The 26,618-nt window shown below is 50.2% G+C and overlaps 1 protein-coding gene across 4 annotated transcripts in view; it reads right to left on the bottom strand.

Annotated features, from left to right (window-relative positions):
• Positions 1-26,224, bottom strand: part of LOC136334611 (mitochondrial import inner membrane translocase subunit TIM16) — an 83,425-nt gene extending 57,201 nt beyond the window's left edge. For 2 of the 4 annotated variants that reach the window (XM_066275059.1, XM_066275060.1), the window contains exons 1-7: positions 26,028-26,213; positions 22,091-22,187; positions 20,422-20,496; positions 14,961-15,031; positions 14,314-14,497; positions 12,022-12,098; positions 642-692 (exon numbers count right to left, since the gene is read on the bottom strand). In XM_066275059.1, coding sequence (XP_066131156.1) covers positions 642-692; positions 12,022-12,098; positions 14,314-14,497; positions 14,961-15,031; positions 20,422-20,496; positions 22,091-22,187; positions 26,028-26,087 — 615 coding nt within the window. In that variant the 5' untranslated portion in view covers positions 26,088-26,213. Of the gene's footprint in view, positions 1-641; positions 693-12,021; positions 12,099-14,313; positions 14,498-14,960; positions 15,032-20,421; positions 20,497-22,090; positions 22,188-26,027 lie in introns of all 4 variants that reach the window. The other 2 variants (XM_066275062.1, XM_066275061.1) reach the window with 2 other exon arrangements.
• Between the last annotated feature and the right edge of the window lie 394 nt (positions 26,225-26,618).

Below are 26,618 nucleotides of genomic sequence, written 5' to 3'. Positions count from 1 at the left end.
CAGCAAGTACCCTGTATGTCTGCTCGCTCACTATAAAACATTCTGTGCCTGGCATCAAGCTACTGTTGAATGAATGAATGACTCCGAAGTGAGTGAATGCCAATAACATGAACCCACTCAGAAATCATAGGGCCACATACCCCGTGCACACCCACAGACAAAACCAAACACATTCACTGCCTGTGTCCTGCAAATCTGGCAGGACCCCCAGAACAGCCCACAGACCCTGGGCACAGACAGAGGTCTGCTGCTGAGACTAGAGAGGTGCAGAAGATAGGGACTGCATCTTTTCGTTCCTTTGTGGCTAGCCTCTGCTGACCACACCAGGAAGGGAAGGTGGGGATAAAAGTCTCAAAGAAGAAAAGGAAGTTGGAGTCTCAAATTAGCTTCCTGAAGCCACGGGACGCCTCTATTGAAGGCATGTGGGCAGCCTGGCTGTGCCTCACCCTGTGATCAATGCCAGACCCTCCCAGGACCCAGAATATGCTTCCCAGAAAGAGCTGGAGCCCACCTTTTTGGTGACCCCCCAGACACCCACCGGGCCTTGGCCAGGGGTACGGGATGTGGCAGAATCTGTCTGCCAGGAGGCTAAGCCTGCCCCTACAGGCACCTCCTGGAGCCACTGGGGCCTCACAACTCACCTGGGAGGCCTCAGGCTTTGCTCTGGGGTCAAAGATCCTCAGCTGCTTGTCCTGGAAAAACAAAGAGGAGGCAACAAGAGGGCAGTTAGGGCAGGCTGGGTCCCTGGGGGCCAGCCTTCCTCCCAATCGCAGGCTCTGGTAGTTCCCACCGCCCAGTATACAGGGCTGGCATTCACCACCTACAGACCGTCCCCAGACTGGGTCCTCCTTCTCACAACAAGGGGCTGGCCCCTTTCCCTGTCCCAGTCACTTGCAATAGAGAACTCACTGACAAGAGCTCCCATCTCCTAAGTACCTATCACATGCCAGGCATGTTACCTGTAAGATCTCTCCCCATCTCTCCAACGACCGTATGCCTCTTCACAGATAGAGAAACTGAAACCCAGTACCAAACTCTAGGCTACCAACTGCTACACGAATGTCCAACCCTGTGCTTGGCACAGACCAGAGGTGCTCACACGACATCATTCCTACGCTTAAAAAATTTGGTGTCTAATCAGGATAACCATTACTCATCACACAATTCCTGATTCATATTACCCCACGGTGGCAATGGGAACAGACAAAAAAAAGGTAAAGATAAAATGCCTACACCTGTCTAAAAACTTTATATATGTGGAATAATCTGTGTGTATGTACAGTGGTACCTTGAGATACGAACAGACCAACATATGAATTTGTAAGATACAAGCTGCGACTCGGTCCGTATTTTTGTTCGAAATCCAAGCGAAACTGAGATACGAGTCATGATTCAGGAAGCTGCCACTAGTTGGCACATTGGCGCACAGGTCCAGTATCAGCAGTTTGATATACGATTTGACTGACTTTCGAGCTCTGTTACAGAATGAATTAAATTCGTATCTCAAGGTACCACTGTATGTGTGTACACACAAACATATGTATATAAAGCATTGAGAGAGAGGGGACAGAAACTACATCCACTATTTATAGGCTAGGTCATGATCAGTTCCTTTTATTTTTAATTTTTATTGATTTGAGAGAGAGAAAAAGAAAGAAAAGGAGGAAGGGAAGAGACAGATGAGAAGCATCAACTTGTAGTTACTTTACTTTAGTTGTTCACTGATCGTTTCTCATACATGCCTTGATCAAGTTGCGCCAGTGACCCCTTGCTCAACTCAGTGACCTTGGGCTTCAAGCCAGTGACTTTGGGATCATGTTGATGATCCTGCCCTCAATCCAAGTGACCTCACGCCCAAGCTGGCAACCCATACTCAAGCCAGTGACCTAGGGGTTTCAAACACGGGACCTCAGCCTTCCAAGTTGATATTCTATCCACTACGCCACCACAGGTCAGGCAGCCACGATAAATTCTTTAAGTGCTAAAAGAAAGACAGAGAATAATATGGCATGGTATAATCCTACTGTGGTAAAAATGAAAAATCCCTATTTGTCTAATCATAGTTTTGTAGGTTTTGCAAGTTTGCTGAGCAAGGAGAAAGGTGTTGACCAGCACAAGCCATGTGTTAAAAGTTGGGTACGCCTGACCAGGCGGTGGCGCAATGGATAGAGCGTCGGACTGGGATGCAGAAGACCCAGGTTCGAGACCCCGAGGTCACCAGCTTGAGCGTGGGCTCATCTGGTTTGAGCAAAAATTCACCAGCTTGGACCCAAGGTCGCTGGCTCAAGCAAGGGGTTACTCGGTCCACTGAAGGCCCATGGTCAAGGCACATATGAGAAAGCAATCAATGAACAACTAAGGTGTCGCAACGAAAAACTAATGATTGATGCTTCTCATCTCTCCACTCCTGTCTGTCTGTCCCTGTCTATCCCTCACTCTGACTCTCTCTCTCTGTCTCTGTAAAAAATAAAATAAAATAAATAAAAAAGTTGGGTACCAAATCTGGGGGAAATGGAGGTTGATTAGCTCTTCCTTTTTACATCTTAAATAGTTCCACTTTGTTTCAATCAGCATGGATTCATATTTTCATATTTTGGAAAACAATGAACCCACAATGAACTGGAATTTGAAATTAAAAACACTATACCATTTATATTAGCACCAAAAATTCTGAAATACTATTTGTTAGTTATTAATCTAACAAAATATGTACAGAATCTATATGAGGAATAATATAAAACTCTCATGAAAGAAATGAAAGAATGAAATAAACAGAGAGAAAGATAGCCCATGTTCACGGAAAGGATGACTCAATATTATCAAAATGTCAGTTTTTCCCAACCTGACCTATGGATTCGATGTATTCCCAATGAAAATTCCAGCAAATTATTACATAGATAGTGACAAACTGATTCTAAAGTTTATATGAACAAGCAAAAGACTCAGAGTAGTCAATTTGATATTAAAGAAGAGCCCTGGCCAGATGGCTCAGTTGGTAAGGGCATCGTCCTGAAGCAGACGTTGCTTGGTCAATCCCCAGTCACGGCATGTACAGAACAGATCGATGTTCCTATCTCTCTCTCTCCTCCCCTCTCTCCCTCTCTCCCTCCCTTCCTCTCTAAAATCAATAGAAATAAACACTAAAAATGGATCACAGACCTAAATGTAAAAGACAAACCTATAAAACCTCTAGAAGATAACACTGGAGGAAATCTAGGTGACCTTGCATTTGGTAATGACTAACTTTTAAAAGTTTTTATTTGTTTGTTTGGTTGTTTGTTCTTGAGAGGCAGGGAGAGAAAGAGAAAGAGAGAGAGAGAGAGAGAGAGAGACAGGAACACTGAGCTGTTCGAACCAGCAACCTCTGTGTTTAAGGACAATGCCCAACCAACCAAACTATCTGGCCCAGGTGGCAATGACTATTTAGATACAACACCAAAAGCATGATCTATGAAAGAAAAATAAATAAGCTGGACTTGATTAAAATGACAAACTTCTGCTCTACAAAAAGTACTAAGAAAATGAAAAGACAAGCCACCAACTAGGAGAAAATATTTGCAAAGCACATATCTGAGAAAGGGCTTGCATCCAAAATATTCAAAGAACACTTAAAACTCAAAAATAAAAAAACAAACAACCAGTTAAAAAAGAGCAAAGTTTCAAGAAAAAAAAGGGGGGCAAGAACTCAAACACCTCACCAGAAAAGATACACAGATGGAAAATAAATATATGAAAAAATGCTTAATACTACATCTCATTAGAAAACTGTAAATTAAAACAACAATAAGCTACCACTACACACCTGCCAGAATGGCTAAAATCCAAACAAATGAAGACACGAAATGCTAGTGAGGATGTGGAGCAACAGGAATTCTTTCACTGCTGATGGAAATATAAAATGGTACAGCCACTTAGGAAGACAGTTTGGCGGTTTCTTACAAAGCAAACAAAAATTTTTACCATATGATCCAGCAATTGTGCTCTTAAAAGTATTTAGGCAGATGAGTTAAAACTTAAGTCCGGGCCCTGGCAGGTTGGCTCAGTGGTAGAGCGTCGGCCTGGCGTGCAGGAGTCCCGGGTTCGATTCCCGGCCAGGGCACACAGGAGAAGCGCCCATCTGCTTCTCCACCCCTTCCCCTCTCCTTCCTCTCTGTCTCTCTCTTCCCCTCCCGCAGCCAAGGCTCCACTGGAGCAAAGTTGGCCCAGGTGCTGAGGATGGCTCTGTGGCCTCTGCCTCAGGCGCTAGAATGGCTCTGATGGCGGCAGAGCAATGCTCCAGATGGGCAGAGCATTGCCCCCTGGTTGGCATGCCAGGTGGATCCTGGTCGGGCGCATGCGGGAGTCTGTCTGACTGCCTCCCCGTTTCTAACCTCAAAAAAATTAAAAAAAAACAAAAACAACTTAAGTCCGCACAAATGCTTATAGCAATTTAATCATAACTGCAAAAAAAATTGGAAGCAACCGAGATGTCCCCCAATAGGTGAATGAACAAATACACTATGGTACATTCACACAATGGAATATTTATTATTCAGTGATAAAAAAAACCAGCTGAGACCCCAAACCATAAAACTCCTAGAAGAAAACATAAGGAAAAAGCTTCATGATATCAGATTTAGTAACAGTTTTTGGATATAACACCAAAGCATAGAGAACAAAAGCAAACAAAATAAAACAAGAAAAACAAAAACCAAAAATGAATGGGACTAACCACATCAAGCTTAACTTTTGTTAATCAAAGAACACAACAGAGTAGAAAGACAACCTATGCAATGAAAGAAATCATTTGCAAATCATACATCTGATAAAAGGTTAACCTCCAGAAACATTATCAAATGACCAGATTAAAAAATAAGCAAAAGATTTGAACAGACATTTCTCCAAAGAAAATGGCCAAGAAGCATATGGAAAGATATTCAACATCATTATTTTCATAGAAATGCATATTAAAACCATAATAAAAAAAACAAAACAAAACCGTAATGAGCTATTACCTCATACCCGTTAGATGACTACTATCAAAAACCTAGAAATGCCCTGGCTGGTTGGCTCAGTGGTAGAGCGTCGGCCTGGCATGCAGGAGTCCCGGGTTTGATTCCCAGCCAGGGCACACAGGAGAAGCGCCCATCTGCTTCTCCACCTCTCCTCTTCTCCTTCCTCTCTGTCTCTCTCTTCCCCTCCTGCAGCCAAGGCTCCACTGGAGCAAAGTTGGCCCGGGCGCTGAGGATGGCTCTGTGGCCTCTGCTTCAGGTGCTAGAATGGCTCTGGTTGCAGCAGAGCATCGCCCCCTGGTGGGCATGCCGGGTGGATCCTGGTCGGGCGCATGTGGGAGTCTGACTGTCTCCCCATTTCCAACTTCAGAAAAATACAAAAACAAACAAACAAACAAACAAAAACACTCAGAAAATGCACCCTGACCATTTATCTCAGTTGGTTAGAGCGTTGTCCTGAAACATCAGGTCTGATCCCCAATCAGGGCACACATGGGAAGCAACCAATGTATGCACAACTAAACTGAACAAATGAATGCTTCTCTCTCTCACCCTCCCTCTCTCTCCTTCTCTCTCTCTCTCTCCACTCCTCCTTCCTCTCTAAGACCAATCAATTAAAAACAAAACAGAAATAACCCTGGCCAGATGGCTCAGCTGGTCAGTATTGTCCCAACATGCCGAAGTTGCATGTTCCATTCCCGGTCAGGGCACATACAAGAGTCCAACAATGGACCTGTGGTGGCGCAGTGGATAAAGCGTCGACCTGGAAATGCTGAGGTCACCGGTTCAAAACCCTGGGCTTGCCTAGTCAAGGCACATATGGGAGTTGATGCTTCCACCTCCTCCCCCTTCTCTCTCTCTCTCTGTCTCTCCTCTCTGTCTCTCTCTCCTCTCTAAAAATGAATAAATAAATAAATAATTCATTTAAAAAAAAACAAAAAACAGAAGGCCCTGGCCAGTTGGCTCAGTGGTAGAGCGTCGGCCTGGTGTGCAGGAGTCCCGGGTTCGATTCCCAGCCAGGGCACACAGGAGAAACGCCCATCTGCTTCTCCACCCCTTCCCCTCTCCTTCCTCTCTGTCTCTCTCTTCTCCTCCTGCAGCCAAGGCTCCATTGGAGCAAAGTTGGCCCGGGCACTGAGGATGGCTCTGTGGCTTCTGCCTCAGGCACTAGAATGGCTCTGGTTGCAACAGAGCGACGCCCCAGATGGGCAGAGCATCACCCCCTGGTGGGCGTGCCGGGTGGATCCTGGTTGGGCGCATGCAGAGGTCTGACTGCCTCCCCGTTTCCAACTTCAGAAATAAATAAATAAATAAAAATGTTTAAAAATTAAAAAAAAAAAAAAAAGAGTCCACCAATGACAGCATGAATGAATGGAACAAATCAATGTTACTCTCTCTCTGTCTCTCTCCCTTTCTCTCTCTAAAAATCCATAAGTAAAAAAAATTAAACCCAGAAAATAACCAGTGTTGGTGGGAATGTGGATAAATGGGAAGCCTTGTGTACTGTTGATAGGATGTAAAATAGTAAAGCCACTTAGGAAAAGCGTGGACATTCCTCAAACAATTAAAAATAGAATTACCATACAATCCAGCAATTCCACTTTGTAGTATGTACCAAAAGAACTGAAAACATGCCTGACCAGTGGTGGCACAGTGGATAGAGCATCGAACTGGGATGCTGAGACCCAGGTCCGCAACCCTGAAGTAATCAGCTTGAGCAAAGATTGGGTGCCGGCTCACCAGCTTGAACATGGGGTTGCCAGCTTGAACGTGGGATCACAGACATGATCCCATAGTCGCTGGCTTGAGTCCAAAGGTCACTGGCTTGAAGCCCAGGGTTGCTGGCTTGAGCAATGGGTCCTGGCTCAGCTTCAGCCCCCTGGTCAAGGTAGGTATGAGAAACAATCAACAAACAACTAAAGTGATACAACTATGAGTGGATGCTTCTAATCTCTCTCCTTTTCTGCCTGCCTCTCTCTCACAAAAAATGAATTTAAAAAAATTGAAAACAAGGTCACAAAGAGATATTCGCACACCCATATTCAAAGCAGCATTATTCACAGTAGCTAAAATGTAAAAGCAGCCCAAGTGTCCATCGGATGGATGGATAAGCAAAGTGTGGTTGGTATATACATACAATGGAATATTATTCAGTCTCAAAAAGAAAGGAAATCCTGTCACATACTACATGGATGAAACTTGAGGACATTATGCTAGATGAAATAAGCCAGTCACAATGGGATAAATACTATAAGATTCCACTCACACGCAGGAGCTAAAGCAAATTCATAGACAGAAAGGAGAAAGGTGGTTGCCAGGGCTGGGGGAGGGGCAAAGGAAGTTGTTTAATGGGTGTAGAGCTGCAGTTCTACAGAGGAAAAAGTTCTGGAGACCCGTTTCACAAAAATGTAAATATACTCAACATTACTGAACTGTATACTTAAGTATGCTTAAGTTGGTAAGTTTTATGACGCATTTTTATCACAATGAAAAAAACAGCTATCAGTCCACAATAGACATGGAAGAACCAAAAATGCATATTACTAAGTGAAAGAAGCTAATTTGGAAAGGTTGACTGACCATTGTATGACTGACTATATGGCATCTGGGAAAAGGCAAATCTTACAGAGAGAACAAAAGACCAGTGGCTGCCAGTGGTTTGGGGACAGGGAGGAAGGAAGGGACGACCAGGTGAAGCACAGGGCACTTTGAGGGTGGTAAAACTATATGCTGTATGATGCTGCAGTGATAAATACACGGCAGTATGCACTTGTCAAAACCCACGGAATGTACACCAGGAATGAACCCTATGGGCTTTCCTTAGTAATAACGTAGCAATTTTGGTTTAATTGTAACAAATGCACACCTGAGCCACATGGGAAGGGGGGAGAAGGGATATGGGAACTCTCAGTACTATCTGCTCAAGGTTCTGCGGGGTCCCCCACCTGGGTGCCTGGGATGGAGGGAAAGCAAACAGTCCTCACTGAGTGCTGGCCTGTGAAACACTTCAGGTAGTCTCGGGAAACTTCGGAGAGGAACGTGGACCTAAGCTGAACCTTAAAGAACAAACACAACTTGCGCTGGGAAGGGAAAGGTATTTGAGGAGGTAGAAAAGCATGAGCAAAGATGCGGAGACATGAGCTTGCTGGCATGTGAAGTGGAGAGGAAGAGATGGCCATGCAAGGAAAGCAGGTGGCAGGAACAGTGGCAGTGGAGGAGCAGAGCTGGACAAGGGAAGGGACCAGCCCAGAGATGGCCTTGACAGCCACATCTCCCTGGAAGACCTGTCCCAGGCTTTCCTGACACACCTCAGCAGGATCTGAGGCTTCTTGGGTCCCTCCTGGCAAAGTCTTCCCTGCTACAATTTAGTGAGCACTTGCTAGGTGTCAGGCGGACACCAGGCACAGTCTAGGGATTAGCTCTGAAGCACTCCACCACTCCGCAGCCTCGGGTTCAGAATGCCATTTAGAGACAGAGATCAGACAGCCAAGGAGGACAGCAAGGGACAGAGAAATGCAGAAAAAACAGTGACAGAGACAGAGAGAAAGAGAAAGAAGATAGAGAGAGGCAGAGAGACAAGACACAAAGAGAAATATAAAGTGGGGGCGGGGGACGGACAGAGAGACAGACAGAAGACAGAAAGGACAACTGCAGACAGAACAAGGGAAAGACAGGGCAGCTAGAGACAGAGGATAGGGAGAGACAGGGATAGAAGACAGGGAGAAACAGAGATGCAGGACAAGAGAGAGAGACCCACTCCTGGCAGCAAGGGCAACGCATATCGGAGTGGCAGAGCCACCACTGGAGAGCCAGCTGCCTGGATTCAAACACAACTCTACCACTCAGGTGCTCTGTGATGTGGGCAACCCAGAGCCCTTGGCAGGATGAGAATGCTGGCGGAGCTTCTCGAGGGTATGAACAGTCTCGGTACGTAAGCAGTCCCTAAAGTCAGCTGGGCCATCTAACCAGGGTTCAGATTGGGCACTGGAGGCTGGTCTGGCACTGATGGGGGTTTACAGGGCCTGGACAGAAGAAGTGGCATAGGCTATGAGGGACCACATGTCCCTGCCAGGCTCACAGGGGTACCAGTAGGAAGCTCAGCAGGAGGCCGGCTATCCACGAAGCTGGCGCACCCCCTAGTGGCCGCCTGGAGGAGATGGAAGAACAGCAGGAAGGGACTTGAATGCGATTGGGCCCAGGCCTTGCAGGGGAATCACTGGACCGTGAAAGAAGAGCTGCTCCAAGGCAGGATGGGAGTCAGGCTAGGCACCAGCGAGATCTCCCCAGCAGTGGAGAGATGGAGCTGAGAGGAGGGAGGCTTTGATGGGAAGCACCTTTCAGCTTCCTCCCTCTCTCCCTTCCCCTCCCCAGTGAGCGGCCCTGACCTCACTGTCCCTTGGAAGTCATGCTCACCAGCCTTTAGCCTGAGCAATAGCCATGTGACCACCTTGGCCTCAAGCAGCAGCTTCTTGGGGGCCAGCTGGCTAGTCTTACTTACCTCTCTATTCCCAAAGCTTAGGCCAATGTCTGGAACTTACTGTTTAATGAACCAAATGGGGGAAAAAAAGTTAAAGACTAGGAAGTGGGTAAATAAAATAAGCCTGTCAGAGAAAAACAAGTACCATATGACTTCACTTATATGTGAAATCTAATGAACAAAATAAAGTAACAAACAGAAGAGACTCATAGATACAGAGAACAGACCAATAGGTGTCAGAGGGGTGGGGGTTGAGGGGCTGGGTAAGAAAGGTAAAGGTTGATTAAGCAAAAACAAGTAAACAAACAAAAAATACCCTGAAACAAAACAAAACTCATCGACACAGACAACAGTTTGGTTATTATCAGAGGGAAAGGGGGTGGTGGGAGGTCCAAGAGGGTAAAGGGGGATAAATGAGGATGGAAGGGGACGTAAGTGAACACACAATACAATATAAAGATGATCTAGAACTGTACACCTGGAACTTATATAATTTTATTAATCAATACCACCCAATTCAGTAAATTTTTTTTCAAAAATTTAAAAAACACTAGAAAATGGGGATTCCAAGGCAGAAAAAAATAAGAGTTGGGCCTGACCAGGCGGTGGCACAGTGGATAGAGCATTGGACTGGGATATGGAGGACCCAGATTCAAAACCCTGGGGTCACCAGCTTGAGCGCAGGCTAATCTGGCTTGAGCAAGGGCTCATCAGCCTGAGCGCAGGCTCATCCAGTTTGAGTGTGGGATCATAGACTTGAGCCCAAAGGTTGCTGGATTGAAGCCCAAGGCTGCTGGCTTGAGCCCAAGGTCACTGGCTTGAGCAAGGGGTCACTCGCTCTGCTGTAGTCCTGGTTAAGGCACATATGAGAAAGCAATCAATAAACAACTAAGGAGCTGCAACAAAGAACTGATGCTTCTTATCTCTTTCCCTTCCTGTCTGTCTGTCCTTATCTGTCCTTCTCTCTGTCTGTCTCACACAAAAATGGTAGGAAATAGGATCCCACCAAGTATGCAGATGGTACATTTTCTCCTGCAGAGGAGTCCTCACCCCACATCCCTTCTGGACCAGCTCCTGTCCCCCATTCCCTCTCCCAGCCCCTGCATTTCCCAGAAGGGCCCCTGCAGCCTCTTTCCTTACCTTCCACTACTTTTCACAAGTGGCTCAGGCCACAATATAACCCAAAAGGTCCTGAAGGCTGCTCACATCCCGCAGCTGGGCAGACTCTCCCCAGGATTCCCTGCCACCTCTCAGGTGGCATCCCTGGCTTGGCTTCCTTCCTCCCACCAGGCAGCTCCTTCTGTTTCCCTTGCAGGTTCTGATCCTCCCTCCCCGTTCACTCTGCCACCTTATTCTCATTTCCTTCTCTTCCACTTAGGAGCACTCCAGTCATTCTGCAGGTACCACAGAAACAGACAATGCCCACGCTTCCACCTTGAGCTCAGCAAGCTGCCCAGAGCCCCTGTCCGTGGATTCAAATACTTCCACTTCATGTCTCAGGTACCTCCAACCGAACAGGCCTACAGCTATCCCTGGGAGCATCCCATCCCAGAGGCAGGCTTCTCCTCCAGCCTATATAACCCAGGAGTCAGCCTCCCAACCCCTCACTCCTCTCATCCAGCCCACCACCAGCCTGCAGCTCTCATCCCCAAGTCCACTCCTCTGCACCACCCCGGCTGAGGACTTCTCCTCAGAAGCTGTCCCACCTTCACTTTCAGATTTGGGCGCCTTGCAACACTCTGTCCACAAGGCAGCTGTGGGGCTTTCAAAATGCAAATCTGCTCAACTCATACCACAGCCTGCCCCTCTTCTGGCTTTAAACACTCTAGTACTTCTATAGAAACAAGCACAACGCTTGTGCACTTGACTCTGATTTCTGTACCCAGCCCTGCCCGGCCTCTGCACCCAAAGCTGCAGCTCCCAGCACCTCTCTCTGCCTCATGACATGAACCCTTCCTTCAGAGTCCCTACCAGAGGCCACTGCCTGAGGCCCAGCCCGGCTCCTCTGACCAGCTCAAGGCACTTCATGTCTCTCACTCAGATCCTGTTCCACAGGTCACGATTACTGTCCATCTGTATGACCCCTTGACCCACACTGGCCTCCCCCACCCACAGGATTGGGTGAGCATGGGCCCTGGCGTCAGTGAGGACCACGAGGTCTGCTGACTGGGTGCGGAAATTGGCACAATGCCCTGAGTCTGGACCCTCCGCACAGTTTGGACAAAGCGGCAAGGCAGGGTAGTGAGGCTGCCCAAACTTGGTGATGGGAGCCAAATGGCACAGACCAGGGCCCAGCATGGGGGGCTTTCCTTGGGCCCTCATCTGATAGGGACCCCAGGCCCTGGTATCAAGGGGCTTTGCATATGTAGATGTGAGCCAGAAGGTGGGAAGGCAACTGAGGGCGGGGAGGGGCTCAAGAGTGTCCATCCTTGGTACTCTAGTACTCTACTACTGCATAAAAGCCGCCCAGCCTCAGTCCAGCCCGGCCCCGAGAAGAGCAGGGCACTCAGGACCCCACGGGCACTTACATGAGCCTCACCACCGCCTGCTTACCTTGCATGTGGTGCTCACCAGGGCTCCGTCCCGGCTCCAAACAGCACCCTGTACCACGTCCCCGTGGGCTACCAGCTCTGCAGAGAAGCAGCCAAGGTCAAGAGGAGCACCAGGGTCCCCACACCCTGCCCTGGGCAATGAGAACACAGGGAAGTAGGTGGGGCCAGCTGGGCTAAGTCCCCAGGGCAGAAGCAGCAGCTGCGAGGGTCTCGTCTCCAGTGGGAAGAGCAAGGGCAGCAGCTTTTCTAGATTCGCTGTCCTATAACCCTATAACAAGAGGCTTCCTCAGGCCCACCATTCTCAGGCCGGGCTCCTACTCTCATACCTTCCAAGGCTCCCTGCTCCTCACCCCCATGGAACTGCTGTGCTGTGTCGAGGAGTCATGAAGCCCTCAGCACAGTGCTGAGCACATGGTAAGAGCCTGAGATGACAATTACAGCTGGGGTGACTCCCTAATGACATCTGCCTGGTGACCACCTCTGCTTCAAGGGTCAGGCTTGTCTCTTTGTGCTAGGAGTAAGGGGCACTGTACCTTATACTTCCCACTCCTTATGGTACAAGATGCCTTCACGGTAGGAACTGGCTTATGCTGTTAGGAGGGGATCCCTGAGACACCTAGTTGTGCTACTAATAGCCCTTGGCTCCAGCCCCAGAGGTGGGAACATCACCGCAGTAAGTTTGGCCCACCCAGGATATTGCATAGCCCTGGGGTGAAGTCTGTCCTTCAACTCTCTGACCCTTGTGTCTTTACCCTAAAAAGGAGACGAGCACGTCAGGGAGAATCTGCAGAACAGACTCAGCGACACTACCCCAGAAAACCTCGGCTCAGCTGTGTTTCACACGGCAGTCATAACCAGCCAAATACTGAGAAGTCTGGCCCAAAGTTGTCATCCTCTATGCATGTTCTGGATATCTGTGCTCCCCCAAATTCCACATGGTGAAACCTTATGCCCACTGTGTTGGAATCTAGAGGTGGAGGCTTTGGGAAGTAATTAGCTCATGTGGGGAAAGCACCTATGAATGGGATTAGTGCCCTTATAAGAGACCCAGAGAGGCCCTGGCTGGTTGGCTCAGTGGTAGAGCGTCAGCCTGGCGTGCAGGAGTCCTGGGTTCGATTCCCGGCCAGGGCACACAGGAGAAGCGCCCATCTGCTTCTCCACCCCTCCCTCTCCTTCCTCTTTGTCTCCCTCTTCCCCTCCCGCAGCCAGGGAAGGCGGCTGAGGGCGGGGAGGGGCTCAAGAGTGTCCATCCTTGGTACTCTAGTACTCTTCTACCGCATAAAAGCCGCCCAGCCTCAGTCCAGCCGGCCCCATTGGAGCAAAGTTGGCCTGGGCGCTAAGGATGGCTCCATGGCCTCTACCTCAGGCACTAGAATGGCTCTGGTTGCAACAGAGCAACGCCCCAGATGGGCAGAGCATGCTGGGTGGACCCCAGTCGGGCACATGCGGGAGTCTGTCTGACTGCCTCCCTGTTTCCAACTTCAGAAAAATACAAAAAAAAAAAGAGAGACCCAGAGAGCTGCCTGCTCTTCCAGCATGTGAGAACACAGGGTGAAGATGACTGGCCATGAATCAGGAAGCAGGTTCTCACCAGCACCAAATCAGCTAGCACCTTGATCTCAGACTTCCAGCCTCCAGCACATGAGAAATACATTCCTATCATTTATAAGAAACCCAGTCTATGGGATTTTGTTATAGCAGCCCGAACAAACTAGGACCCTGGTTGGCAAACTGCAGCGCGCAAGCCACATGTGGCTCTTTGGCCCCTTGAGTGTGGCTCTTCCACAAAATACCACGTGCGGGCGCTACCTATATAGTTTAAGTTAAAAAAAAAGTTGGCTCTCAAAAGAAATTTCATTCATTGTACTATTGATATTTGGCTTTGTTGACTAATGAGTTTGCCGACCACTGAACTAAGACAATCTATACTGGGAAAATGGGCGAAGCATGGTGAGGTGGGGATGGGATGGGGCTAGAAGAGAGCAAACCCTCATCTCCCAGGTAGTCAATAGCTTGTTTCCAAAACTGAAACAACTCAACAATTTAAGAAACAACAGTATGATGAAAAATAACTATTCAGACATATGGAGGAAAAGCAGGAAAACAGTTAAGTCAGATGAAAACAGATGCTACAAAAAATGGAGAGGGTGGGGTGTTTATAACTAAGACTTGATTTTATACTGAGTCCACATGAGTTTTTGATACTTTACAACTTATGATATCAAACACCTAAAGAAACAGAGGCCTCTCCAGAGGGCTGCCCGGAAAGCGACGAGGCTCGTGCAGTCCGCACCTGTCAGGGGCTGCTGCTGGGCCACATCCCAGACCTTCACAGCCGTGCCTGCTGTGCTCACTAGGATGCCGTCCACGGTGGGGTGGAACTGCAGCACCTCCACCTTGGTGTCTTCAGGGCCCAGCACCAGCCCAGGCCCCGAAGGCAGCGCCTGGCCGGGGGCTGGCAGTCGCCATATTTTTATCTGTGGGAAAGAAGAGCATGTCTGTGAGCCCAGGACAGGGAGGGACCTCACTGCCTCCAGCCTGCCTTGCCTGCAGCTGTCCCAGGGGTCATGTTTGGGCACGAGACTGTGGGTCCATGTATGCTGGGAGAAAGGAGCAGGACCGGGTCAGCATCACAGGTGTGGTTAAAGGATAGATTACGGGAGCGAGTGAGCCTGGGCTCCGATCCCTCTCCTCCAGGCCTCCCATGCCAATCCAGCCCTGCTGTCCTTAGGCAGTCGAGCAGCAGGACAGCAGATCACAGGCAGGGCTCTGTCACGTGCACAGGAGTACCTGGGAGCTGGTGCAGTCTGTGGAGGAGCTGAAGGGGTAGTGGCGGGACTGGACTGGAAGGAAGCAGGGCCCCAAAGGCTCAGGGGGCTCAGAAGGCCCCAACTAGGAGTGAGTGAGAAATCAAGCAGCTCTTCCAGTGGCTCCACTCACCGTCCTATCAGCTGAGCCTGTGGCCAGGAGGAAGTCATCAAAGGGAGAGAAGTCCAAGTCTGTGACCAGGTCTGCGGGGAGAGGAATGGCTGACTCAGGCCTAATAAGAACCCACCAGAACATCCTGTTTCCAGCCCTAACTGCTCAAGCCCAGGATTTCAGAGGTAATAATACCTCTGCTCTGCACATGGCAGTAGGCTCAAAGTCCCAAAAGGAGAGCGCCTGTGCAAACCATGGGCAAACGCCACAGGCCTGCAACATATTTCCCCAAGAGCCTTTAGACAAGGTGGCCAAGGGCCTGGCACGGAGAGGTCAGCAGGGCAATGGGCAGGAAACTCCTTAGATTACCAGGCACGTGCACTCACCGAAAATCCAGAGTCCAGCACAGGGCCTGGCTCGAGAATGTGTGAGCGAACGCAGTGCTGGCCCCTCTCCAATCATACAAGATTCACAACCCACCCAGCCCGACTGGCCCTCACCACCTTCTCAAGGAGACACACAGGTCATGCAGACACAACGAGGGGTGAGTTGTGCACACAGGGATGACCCCAAGGTCAGGGGCAGAGAAGACTTTGATGAGGAACATGGTGAGCCATGGAGGAGGTGGCGGGGGACGGGAGGAAGGTCGTTCCCACATGCCTGACCTAGGAATTCTCCGCCCCATTACTCCCACCGGGGCCAGGGCTGACTGGTCCAAGCACGGGAGTGCACCTGACCTGCACCCCAGGAGCCAGCTTCTCTCTTAGGGGAATTAAACCTGGAGTGCACCTGGAATGTACCCAGCGACAGGGTACATGAGAGACTGGCCTAGGTGGAGGGCCACCAGCTTGGAGGGAGCTGACAACTCCCATGCCAGGACCCCCTCAGACCTGTGCACCCAGCTGCTCCTTCGGTTCTGGAAGTTCCCCAGGAATCTCCCAATAAATCTCTTTTTGGCCTAAGCAAGCTGGAATTGGTTTCTGTCCTTTGGAACCAAAGAGCCTGAACTGGCCAGCTCTGTGGGGGGTCAGGGAGGCACAAAGTGAGCTGGAGCCCAGAGGGGAAATGGGGCTAGGGGCAGAGACGAGGCCAGGGCCTGGGTGTTGGGGGGATGTCAGCAGGACGGCCAGGCCTGCATCACCATGGCAAAGAGCAGAGTGGCCACCCTATTCCTGCCTTGCCACAGGGCCGAGCACTGCATTTTCCTCCCAGCCAGAGGTGAAGAAGAGGGGCTGTATGAGGACAGGCACCTTCTGGGACAGCCTGGACTCCCAGCGAGCCAGGCCCAGGCAGCAGCCAACGTCGGCAGCACGGCACACCAAGGCAATAAGCAGCAGTCCTGTGGCCGATCTGAGCACCTGGCTGTGCTGGAAGCCTGAGTCCTTCACGTGCATTTATCTCCCCAAATCCACAGTGACCCACCAGGATGGCACTGTGGCATCATCACCCACGTGGAGGACAAGGACACAAAGAGAGAGCTTAAGTAACGTGCCCAGAGCTACCCGGCTAAGAAAGGGTAAAGCCAAGAGCCAGGCCAGGCAGCCCGGCCTCAGAACTTACATCCTCAGCACGTCATCTCACTGCCTTTCCCGAACGGGAGAGGACCCCTGGCCCACCCCACAGCCTAGACATGCAGGAAGTCCCTCTAGAGCAGCGGTTCCCAACCTGTGGGTCGTGACCCCGGCGGGGGTCGAACGACCAAAACACAGGGGTCGCCTAAAACCATCGGAAAATACATATTTATTATACTTTTTTTATACAATACATTTTAAAATAAAATATTATTTCCAATGGCTTTAGGCAACCCCTGTGTTTTGGTCGTTCGACCCCCGCCAGGGTCGCGACCCACAGGTTGAGAACCGCTGCTCTAGAGGTTTCCCTGCCCTCCGCTCCACTGGGCTGCCGGGCTGAAGGGCCACTTGGCCTTGAGGAAAGAGGTAGAAGGAGCTCCAAAGGCTGGGCATCTGAAGACAGAGCAGTAACCAGACTCATCACCACTAGCACCTTAGAGGGCACATAGCCCCTGGTGCCCTGAGGGAGCTAGAGCTCAGTTACTCCTACAGCAACTTCCCAGCAAGGCTGCTCCTGCAGGGAGAGGCTCTGAGCAGCTGGAGCCACAGTGAGGCTATAACCTGCCAACAGAAGTGTGGTCCAGCTCCCATTTGGAGCCCCCGAGCCACAGGACATCACCACCTCACAAACATCACTAACGTGGGGCAACTCCCCCGTGAGTAAAAAGCATCTAGAAGCAGGCAGCACAGTGCCTGAGAACACACGGTCAGACAGACCTGTGTTCTGGCTATGCCAAAGCAGCAGTACCAACACTGGCAAGTTCCTAACCTCTCTGAGTCTCAGTTTTCCTAACTGAGAGATGAGTTATTTTACAATATACTTCAAAAAGGTGTGAGAGATGAGCCTGACCAGGTGGTGGCACAGTGGATAGAGCGTCGGACTGGGATGCGGAAGGACCCAGGTTCGAGACCCCGAGGTCGCCAGCTTGAGCGCCGGCTCATCTGGCTTGAGCAAAGAGCTCACCAGCTTGGACCCAAGGTCGCTGGCTCCAGCAGGGGGTTACTCGGTCTGCTGAAGGCCCATGATCAAGGCACATGTGAGAAAGCAATCAATGAACAACTAAGAAGTCGCAACGCGCAACGAGAAACTGATGATTGATGCTTCTCATCTCTCTCCGTTCCTGTCTGTCTGTCCCTGTCTATCCCTCTCTCTGACTTACTCTCTGTCTCTGTAAAATAAATAAAAAGGTGTGAGAGATGAGAAAGTAGTATTCTCATACCCACTACAACACAGGTAGCTCTCAAAGCATTACACTAAGTGAAAGAGTTCAGATTCGTAAGACTATGTATGGTGTTTTCCATTTATGTGAAATGTTCAAAAAACACGAATCTATAGAGCAGAGACTGGAAAACATTTTCTGGAAAGGGATGGGTAGTAAATATTTCAGCCTCTGAGGGCCATTCGGTCTCTGCTCAATGCGGCAGTTGTTGTTGTTGTTGTTGTTGTTTTTACAGAGGCAGAGATAGACAGGGACAGACAGACAGGAACGGAGAGAGATGAGAAGCATTAATCATTAGTTTTTCGTTGCGCGTTGCAACTTCTTAGTTGTTCATTCATTGCTTTCTCACATGTGCCTTGACCGCGGGCCTTCAGCAGACTGAGTAACCCCTGCTCAAGCCAGCGACCTGGTCCAAGCTGGTGAGCTTTTTTTGCTCAAGCCAGATGAGCCCACGCTCAAGCTGGCAACCTCAGGGTCTCGAACCTGGGTCCTTCCGAATCCCAGTCCGACGCTCTATCCACTGCGCCACCACCTGGTCAGGCTCAATGCGGCAGCTGTTGGGGAGAAAGTGGCTCCAGACTAACCACCGATGAAGAGGCACAGCAGCGTCCCAAAACAACAGTTTACCAAGACAGGCAGTAAGCCAGGTTTGCCCACACATAGCCTACAGACTCTCGATCGCAGCGGCAAAGTAGATCAAAGGCTGCCTGAGGTGGCAGTGCCCAAAGTGGAAATGGTTTAAGTGCAAGGGGCATGAGGAATCTTCTAGTGAAATGTTCTAAAACTGCATGATAGTATATACAACCCTGTAACTTTAATAAAAGTCATTGAATTCTTCACTTAAAATAGGTAATGTTAATGATACGTAAATGAGGCCCTGGCCAGGTTACTTGGCTGGTTGGAGCATCGTTTGATATGCCAAGTTTGCAGATCAGATACCCAGTCAAGGCACACAGAAGAATCGACCAATGATCACATAAATAAGTGGAACAACAAATTCAATATTTCTCTCTCAGTCTCTCCCTTTCTCTTAAAAAAATATGTATACAGTATCCTGATAAAGTTGTAAAAAGCTTTAAAAAAGGATTAGAGGACAACTGAAGAAAAAGGACACAGAGAGGTCTCCATCAATCTTCATTACTGTTATATTTTATTAACTGCCATCATCATCACCAGGATTTCTACATTGAGCTGCACACCCAGAACAGGTCAAAGATCAGCCCGTTCTCTTACCTGAGGCCACCCAACAGACAGCCAGGAATGCAGGCCGGAGGGGCTGGGCCCACAGCTGCCAAAGCTAGACAGGGAAAGAGGAGGCAGCAGACTCTACCCCAGGACAATGAACTATTTCCTAAAAGCAGGCAGGCTGCCAGCAAATTGCTGGGAGCCCCCAGAACTTGCAGTAGCAGACAAAAGCTCCTTGTGAAGGTCCATCTCTGGCCCTGCAGCCCAGCCCGCCTCCTCCTTTGAGGGCACTGAGAAGCCTAGCTGGGGAGGAGGCCTGGTGGCAAGGGACGGTCTCCCAGCATCCAGGAGAGGACACAGGGCTGAGAACCACATAGGGCCTCATCTGTGGTTACACAGAGAGAAATATTGAATTTGTTGTTCCACTTCTTTATGTGATCATTGGTCGATTCTTCTGTGTGCCCTGACTGGGTATCTGATGGATCCGGAATGCTAAGGTTGCTAGTTCAAAACCCAGGGCTTGCCCAGGCAAGGCACGTATTAGAAGCAACTAACTACTCAGAGCTGATACTTCCCACTCCTCCCCCCTTTTCTCTCTCCCCTCTCTAAAATCAATAAAATAAACTTTTCTTTTCTTTTTTTTTTTTTAGAGAGGAGAGAGACAGAGAGGGAGAGAGAGAGAGAAAGAGAGAGGGGGGAGGAACTGGAAGCATCAACTCCCATATGTGCCTTGACCAGGCAAGCCCAGGGTTTCGAACCGGCGACTTCAGCATTTCCAGGTCGACGCTTTATCCACTGCGCCACCACAGGTCAGGCCAAAATAAACTCTTAAAAAAAGAACCACACAGGCTGACCAGGCAGTGGCGCAGTGGACAGAGTGTCAGACTGGGGTGCCGAGGACCCAGGTTCGAGACACCAAGGTCGCCAGCTTGAGCGCGGGTTCATCTGGTTTTAGCAAAAAGCTCACCAGCTTGGACCCAAGGTCGCCAGCTTGAGCGCGGGTTCATCTGGTTTTAGCAAAAAGCTCACCAGCTTGGACCCAAGGTCGCTGGCTCTAGCAAGGGGTTACTCGGTCTGCTGAAGGCCTGCGATCAAGGCACATATAAGAAAGCAATCAATGAACAACTAAGGTGTTGCAATGCACAACAAAAAACTAATGATTGATGCTCTCATCTCTCCGTTCCTATCTGTCTGTCCCTATCTGTCCCTCTTTCTGACTCTCTCTCTGTCTCTGTAAAAAAAAAAAAAAAAAAGAACCACATAGAGTTGAGTTCTCTGCAGTAACAGGGAGCCAGCATTAGCAATGAAGACTGGTGTAGGCTGGCCCTTCCTGCCCCAGATTCTCTACCTAGCCTTCCAAGCTGGACCCCACCTGTCACAAGGCACAGTGAGGACAACAGGAGAAACCTGGCAAACCACAGGCCTGTAAGACCACGTGAGTATGAATCCCTAGCCCCAGAAAAGGAGGGACAAGTTCCAGGCTTCCCGGGTCCATCCCCCACTTACCAGAATGGCAGCCCAGGTAGGTCACGTGTCTCTTGTCTTCTCCCTGGCCTTCCAGAGGCACGATGCCCAGCACACCTGCCAAATAAACACAGGGCTCTACTTTGGTCTAATGGGGACCATACTTCCCAGCCTATGACTCCCAAGGACACAAGCCCCAAAAGCTCAGCCCTGGACACAGTCATTGGCCCAGGTACTTGCCTCACATAAGAACCTTCTGTGAACTAGAGGGTGTAAAAGACACTGGGTTGGCTCACTGGTAGAGCACTGGCCCGGTGTGTGGATGTCTCGGTTTCGATTCCCAGTCAGGGCACATGGGAGAAGTATGCATCTGCTTCTCTACCCCTCCCTCTCTCGTTTCTCTCTCTCTCTATATATATATACATATATCATATATATATACATATATATTTATACATATACATACATATACACACACATTTATATATGTATATATATCTTCTCCTCCTCTCCCGCAGCCATGACTCGACTTGATGGAGCAAGTTGGCCCCAGGCACTAAGGATGGCACCATGGCCTCCGCCTCAGGCAGTAAAAAAAATGGCTCCAGTTGCAATGCAGCAAGGACCCCAGATGGGCAGAGCATCGTCCCCTAGTGGGCTTGCTGGGTGGATCCCAGTCTGGGCATGCAGGAGTCTGTCTCTCTGCCTTCCCGTCTCTCACTTAAAAAAAAAAGACTGGGGAAAGAGACTCTTTCTGGCACTGTGGGTCATAAGGTGCCAGCAGCTGCCACTTTACTAGATTTACCTGAAAAAAAAAGCCATCACCTTAAGGCAGGAGAGAGAAAAGCCAGGGCCAACAGCATGTATGAGCCTCTGAATATAGCTCAGCCTGAAACCCCTGGACTTCTTAGATATACGAGCCAAAAAGATGCTATCTTTGGCCTGACCAGGCAGTGGCACAGTGTATATAGCATCAGCCTGGGATGCTGAGGATCCAGGTTTGAAACCACAAGGTCGCTGGCTTGAGTGTGGGATCAAAGACATGACCCCCATGGTCGCTGGCTTAACCCACAAAGGTTGCTAGCTTGAAGCCCAAGGTCGCTGGCTTGAGCAAGGGGTTACTCGGTCAGCTATAGCCCCCTGGTCAAGGCACATGTGGGAAATTAATCAATGAACAACTAAGGAGACTAAGCAGCCGCAAGGAAGAATTGATGCTTCTCATCTCTCTCCCTTCTTGTCTGTCTCTCTCTGTTTTGCTAAAAAAAAAAAAAAAAAAAAAAGATATTTTTGCTTAAGTCTGTTTGAGGTTTGTGTTATCACTGGCAACCAAGAGTCCCAACTAACACATAGGAGCTTTATAAATTTTTGTATTTCTATTGATCCCAGCTACCCCTAAGCCCCCAGACAAGGAGTGAATAGCATATGGGGACAACTGAAAACAAAGGTGACAGCCTCCTCCCCACCCTCCTGACCATGCTCTTTAAGACCTCAGCTAACGAGGTTTATACAAAGTATACACTGACATTCTAACCAAAACCAACCTGATTAAGGCATGGTGACCAGTTTGCAGGGGTCTGAGGCCCTGCAAGGTGCTGACCTCTGAGCTCCAAGAGGCCCCTCCAAACCTCTAGTCTGCAATGAGTCTACCCTTCTGTCCAACCTTATTTGGATGACAATGTTTGAATCTTCACACCTAAGTCCACTTCCCTACCTGTACGGTCAGAGTTGAATGCAATCAAGCTGCAGCTGGATTTGATATGGTTCCCATAAGAGGGGATTGTTCCTGCTCGAATGTCAATGATCCAGGCCTAAAAATAAAGAAAAAGAACCCTTAAGACCAGGGCTTTGCAAGTGCCTAAAACAAGACGCATCCCTTAAAAAAAATTTTTATTGCCCTGGCCGGTTGGCTCAGTGGTAGAGCGTCAGCCTGGAGTACAGAAGTCCCGGGTTCAATTCCTGGCCAGGGCACACAGGAGAAGCGCCCATCTGCTTCTCCACCCCTCCCCCTCTCCTTCTTCTCTGTCTCTCTCTTCCCTTCCCGCAGCCGAGGCTCCATTGGAGCAAAGATGGCCTGGGCGCTGAGGATGGCTCCATGGCCTCTACCTTAGGCACTAGAATGGCTCTGGTTGCAACAGAGCAACGCCCCCCGGTGGGCAGAGCGTAGCCCCCTGGTGGGCGTGCCGGGTGGATCCCGGTCGGGCGCATGTGGGAGTCTGTCTGACTGTCTCTCCCCGTTTCCAGTTTCAGAAAAATACAAAAAAAAAATATTTTTTTTTTTAATTTATTCATTTTAAGAGGAGAGAGAGAGAGAGAGAAAGAGAAGGGGGGGAGGAGCAGGAAGCATCAACTCCCATATGTGTCTTGACTGAGCAGGCACAGGGTTTTGAACCGGCAACCTCAGCATTCCAGGTCGACGCTTTATCCACTGCGCCACCACAGGTCAGGCCAAGACGCATTCCTTTAGATCAGGGGTCCCCAAACTACAGGCCGCGGGCCGCATGCGGCCCCCTGAGGCCATTTATCTGGCCCCGCCGCACTTCCGGAAGGGGCATCTCTTTCATTGGTGGTCAGTGAAAGGCCCATAGTTCCCATTGAAATACTGTTCAGTTTGTTGATTTAAATTTACTTGTTCTTTATTTTAAATACTGTATTTGTTCCTGTTTTGTTTTTTTACTTTAAAATAAGATATGTGCAGTGTGCATAGGGATTTGTTCATGGTTTTTTTTATAGTCCGGCCCTCCAACGGTCTGAGGGGCAGTGAACTGGCCCCCTGTGTAAGAAGTTTGGGGATCCCTGCTTCAGATCAAGCCCTGACCTATTCGTGTAGTTCCTTATAAAATGTTAGTGTTCTTGAAAGGATAGTCTAAGTCATAAAACGTCCAGATTTGCTTATTAAATCAGTTCTCCAATAAGGGAGAGGAGGCTGTCAAATGAAAACTCAGCCTGAATGAAGTCAAAGGGCTAGTTGGGCAGCTGTTCACCCACTTGTGTACATTCTTTTTTGTGTGTGTATGTGACAGAGAGGAAAAGAGGGGAAAAGATAGGGACAGACAGGAAGGGAAAGAGATGAGAAGTATCAATTCTTCGTTGCAGCTCCTTCGTTGTTCATTGATTGCTTTCTCATATGTGGCTTGACTAAGAGGCTACAGCAGAGCAGAGTGACACCTTGCTCAAGCCAGCAACCTTGGACTCAAGCCAGTGACCTTGGACTCAAGCCAGTGACCTTGGGCTCAAGCCAGTGACCTTGGGCTTCAAGCCAGAGACCTTTGGGCTCAAGCCAACAACCGTAGGGTCCCATCTGTGATCCCACGCTCAAGCTGGCAAGCCTGCACTCAAGCCAGCAACCTCAGGGTTTTGAACCTGGGTCCTCTGTGTCCCAGTCCAATGCTTTATCCACTATGCCACAGCCTAGTCAGTCTACATTGTGTCTTTTAAAAATGATAGAAGCATATCTGACCTGTGGTAGCACAGTGGATAAAGCATCGACCTAGAATTGCTAAGGTCGCTGATTCGAAACCCTGGGCTTGCCTGGTCAGGGCACATATGGGAGTTGATATTTCCAGCTCCTCCCCCTTCTCTCTCTCTGTCTCGTCTCTCTCCTCTCTCTCTCTCTCTCTGTCTCTCCCTCTCCTCTCTAAAATGAATAAATAAAAAATAAAAATAAATAAAAGTGAAAGAAGCATAGAAAGGAGAAAACACATTGAGAGAAGACAGATTCAACTTCCTCAACCGTACTACTGCTTAAGACCTCCACCTGAGTCCCGGGGTCTCCTCCAAACACCAGGAGAAACCCAAGCCCAAAGAAGGGTAAAATCAAGGCCTTTCCAAGAAACCCCACAGATGGGTGAATGACACACAGCCATGAAAAGACAATAATGTTAACATCCCCCATATCTGGAGAAGCAGAAGAGCACTTTTTCTGAAACTAAGATCAGCAAGGTCTACATGTTGTTTTCTGTTACTATCAAAGCATATTTCCTGCCACCCAACAATTAAGCACTCACATTTCCCAGCCCACCCACTCACACTGATGAAGGAACCACCTCCACCACTTAAGTTTCATTCTCTGTGTTCACTTATCTCGGATAGAACCTTATCATCATCATTTTCCCTTCCTGATTCATGTTTATGGTACAACAGTAACAGGAAATAGCTTTAAAAGAAGAAGAGATCACCTGTTCTCCCATCTCCCTAACATAAACGATTTTAAATTCTCTCTGTAATCCATGTTTCTATGCCTGTCTATTTACCTTGCTGGACTGAGAACCACATGGAAACAAACCTCAGGTCCTCTCAAGGACACTTCAACCACTCCAACCACTCGAAGCATACTTACTGCACACAGAGAAACGATCTCAATGCAAATATGAGCAACTCTCCTCCCACCCCACCCCATCTCCTTTCCTCGCTGCTCACTGCACTCAGAATTAAAGCCAACTTCTTCCTGTGGCCGTGGGATTCTGCAAGATCACTACGGACTCATTGGACACTGTGCTTCCCCATCACTACCTTTCATCCACATGGCCCACTTTCTGTTCCTCCACCAGGCACTTTCCCACCCCGCTCTTCTTCTAGCTGGCTGCTTCTCACCCTTCTGGCCTCAGCTTAAATGCCACTTCCTTCCAGCAGCCTGCCCTGACCACCCTGGTGAGGTTAATCCCACCTCACTATCCATCTCCATCCCAGCACCTTGTCCCGGATATTGAGGGCATTTATTAAAACTTGCAATGCCCATGCATGCCTATCTGCTTGCAATGCCCGTGCATGCCTCCCTCGTAAAGCTGCAAGTACCACAAAGGAAGGAAAGTACTGTTCGCTTCACTATTGTGGCTGTAGCAGCTGGACACAGCACATGGGAAGTGCATGCAGAGAGAACACCGTCCAGAGGATGAAAACAGGGCTTCTTCCCCAGGCTGCACCGATGTGCGTTGGCCCCTGATAAAATCACTAGACAGGGTCAGTTCCTAGGCTCACTTATTGGAGGACACTCCCAGGCCCTCCAAATCACACGGGGAGCGGCTGACCAGGGGTAGCACACTCCTCTTCAGGCCGGCTGCCTTTCAGGGGCCCGAAGAGCCCCCCATTACTCTGGGCTCCACTTCCTCAGGCTTCCCCAGGCCCCACCCAGCCCCTACAGCATCTCCCCGAGTAAGGGAAGAGCTTGCGCCAGCCGCGAGAGGAAGTGCCGGCGGAAACCCGGGGGAGAGGCGCGCTTCTGGACGAGCGGCTCCCCCACGCCAGCTGACACAGCCGGACTCGCCAAGGCCCGGGGCAGAAAGCGGCATCTTCTCCCACACCCCAGCCCCGGGCAAGAGCGATCGGAGCAGCAGGGAGAAGGAGCCGGCGCCCGCAGCGGTGGAGCCGCGGCTCCCCTGCGAGGCCGACCGGAAGCAGGCAGCCTCGCGGGCTCCAGGCCTCGGCGGGCCGGGTGGGCTGCGCCACCTCAGGGGTCCTGGAGCCAGACGGGCGGGCCGACCAACCGCGGGGCTAAGCGCGCGGCCAGAGAGCGTCGCCTGCCGGACGGCGACGGGGCGGCCCGAACGTCGATCCCGGACCTGAAGGGGTCGCCCTGGGACAGACGGACTCCGGGATCCGCGCGTGGGGTCCGGGGAGGGGAAAGGAAAGCGGGACCCACGGGCCGAGCTCACCTCACGGCGGGGCAGCCGGACCTCTGTGTGCCTGAACTTGGACACCTTGAAGCGGCTCATGGCGGCTAGGACGGCGGCGAGCCCGTCTTCCAAGACCAGGGCGTAGGCTCTCAGGTGCACCGCGAACAGCCGCGACGCCCGCAATCTCCGGCTCCTCCCGCGGGCTCCAGCCCCTCCCGCGGGCTCCAGCCCCACCCGCGGCCCACCGCCCTCGACCACGCCCCGACACACCCTGGCCAATCGCAGGCCGCTCCGGCCCTCTGGGAGCAGACCCTGGCTCCTCTCCCTCCGCGCGCTCGCCGTCGGCCCCGCCCCCCAACCAATCGCTGCTCCATCGCCCTGCGAAGCCAGGCGGGGTTGGCGAAGGAGCCAGCGACGCGAGTGAGGGGGTCACGTGCAGTGTGCTGTCCGCCAGCGGCCGAGCGGTCCGTGCGTGGGGGCTAGGGGCATCCGCTGAGATTTTGTATGCAGGGATTTACCCGGCTGCCCGAGGCTTTCCGGGAGTGGGGGGGCGCTGCGCCCTTCCTGAGGAGGAGAGGTGAACGGGAATGAGCCAGCTCTCTTTTAGGGACAGGGAACGCAGTCGTGGAG

The sequence above is a fragment of the Saccopteryx bilineata genome, chromosome 4 (genome assembly GCF_036850765.1).
Source record: "Saccopteryx bilineata isolate mSacBil1 chromosome 4, mSacBil1_pri_phased_curated, whole genome shotgun sequence".
Taxonomy (NCBI): Eukaryota; Metazoa; Chordata; class Mammalia; order Chiroptera; family Emballonuridae; genus Saccopteryx; species Saccopteryx bilineata.
This window is presented reverse-complemented; position numbering and strand designations above follow the sequence as displayed.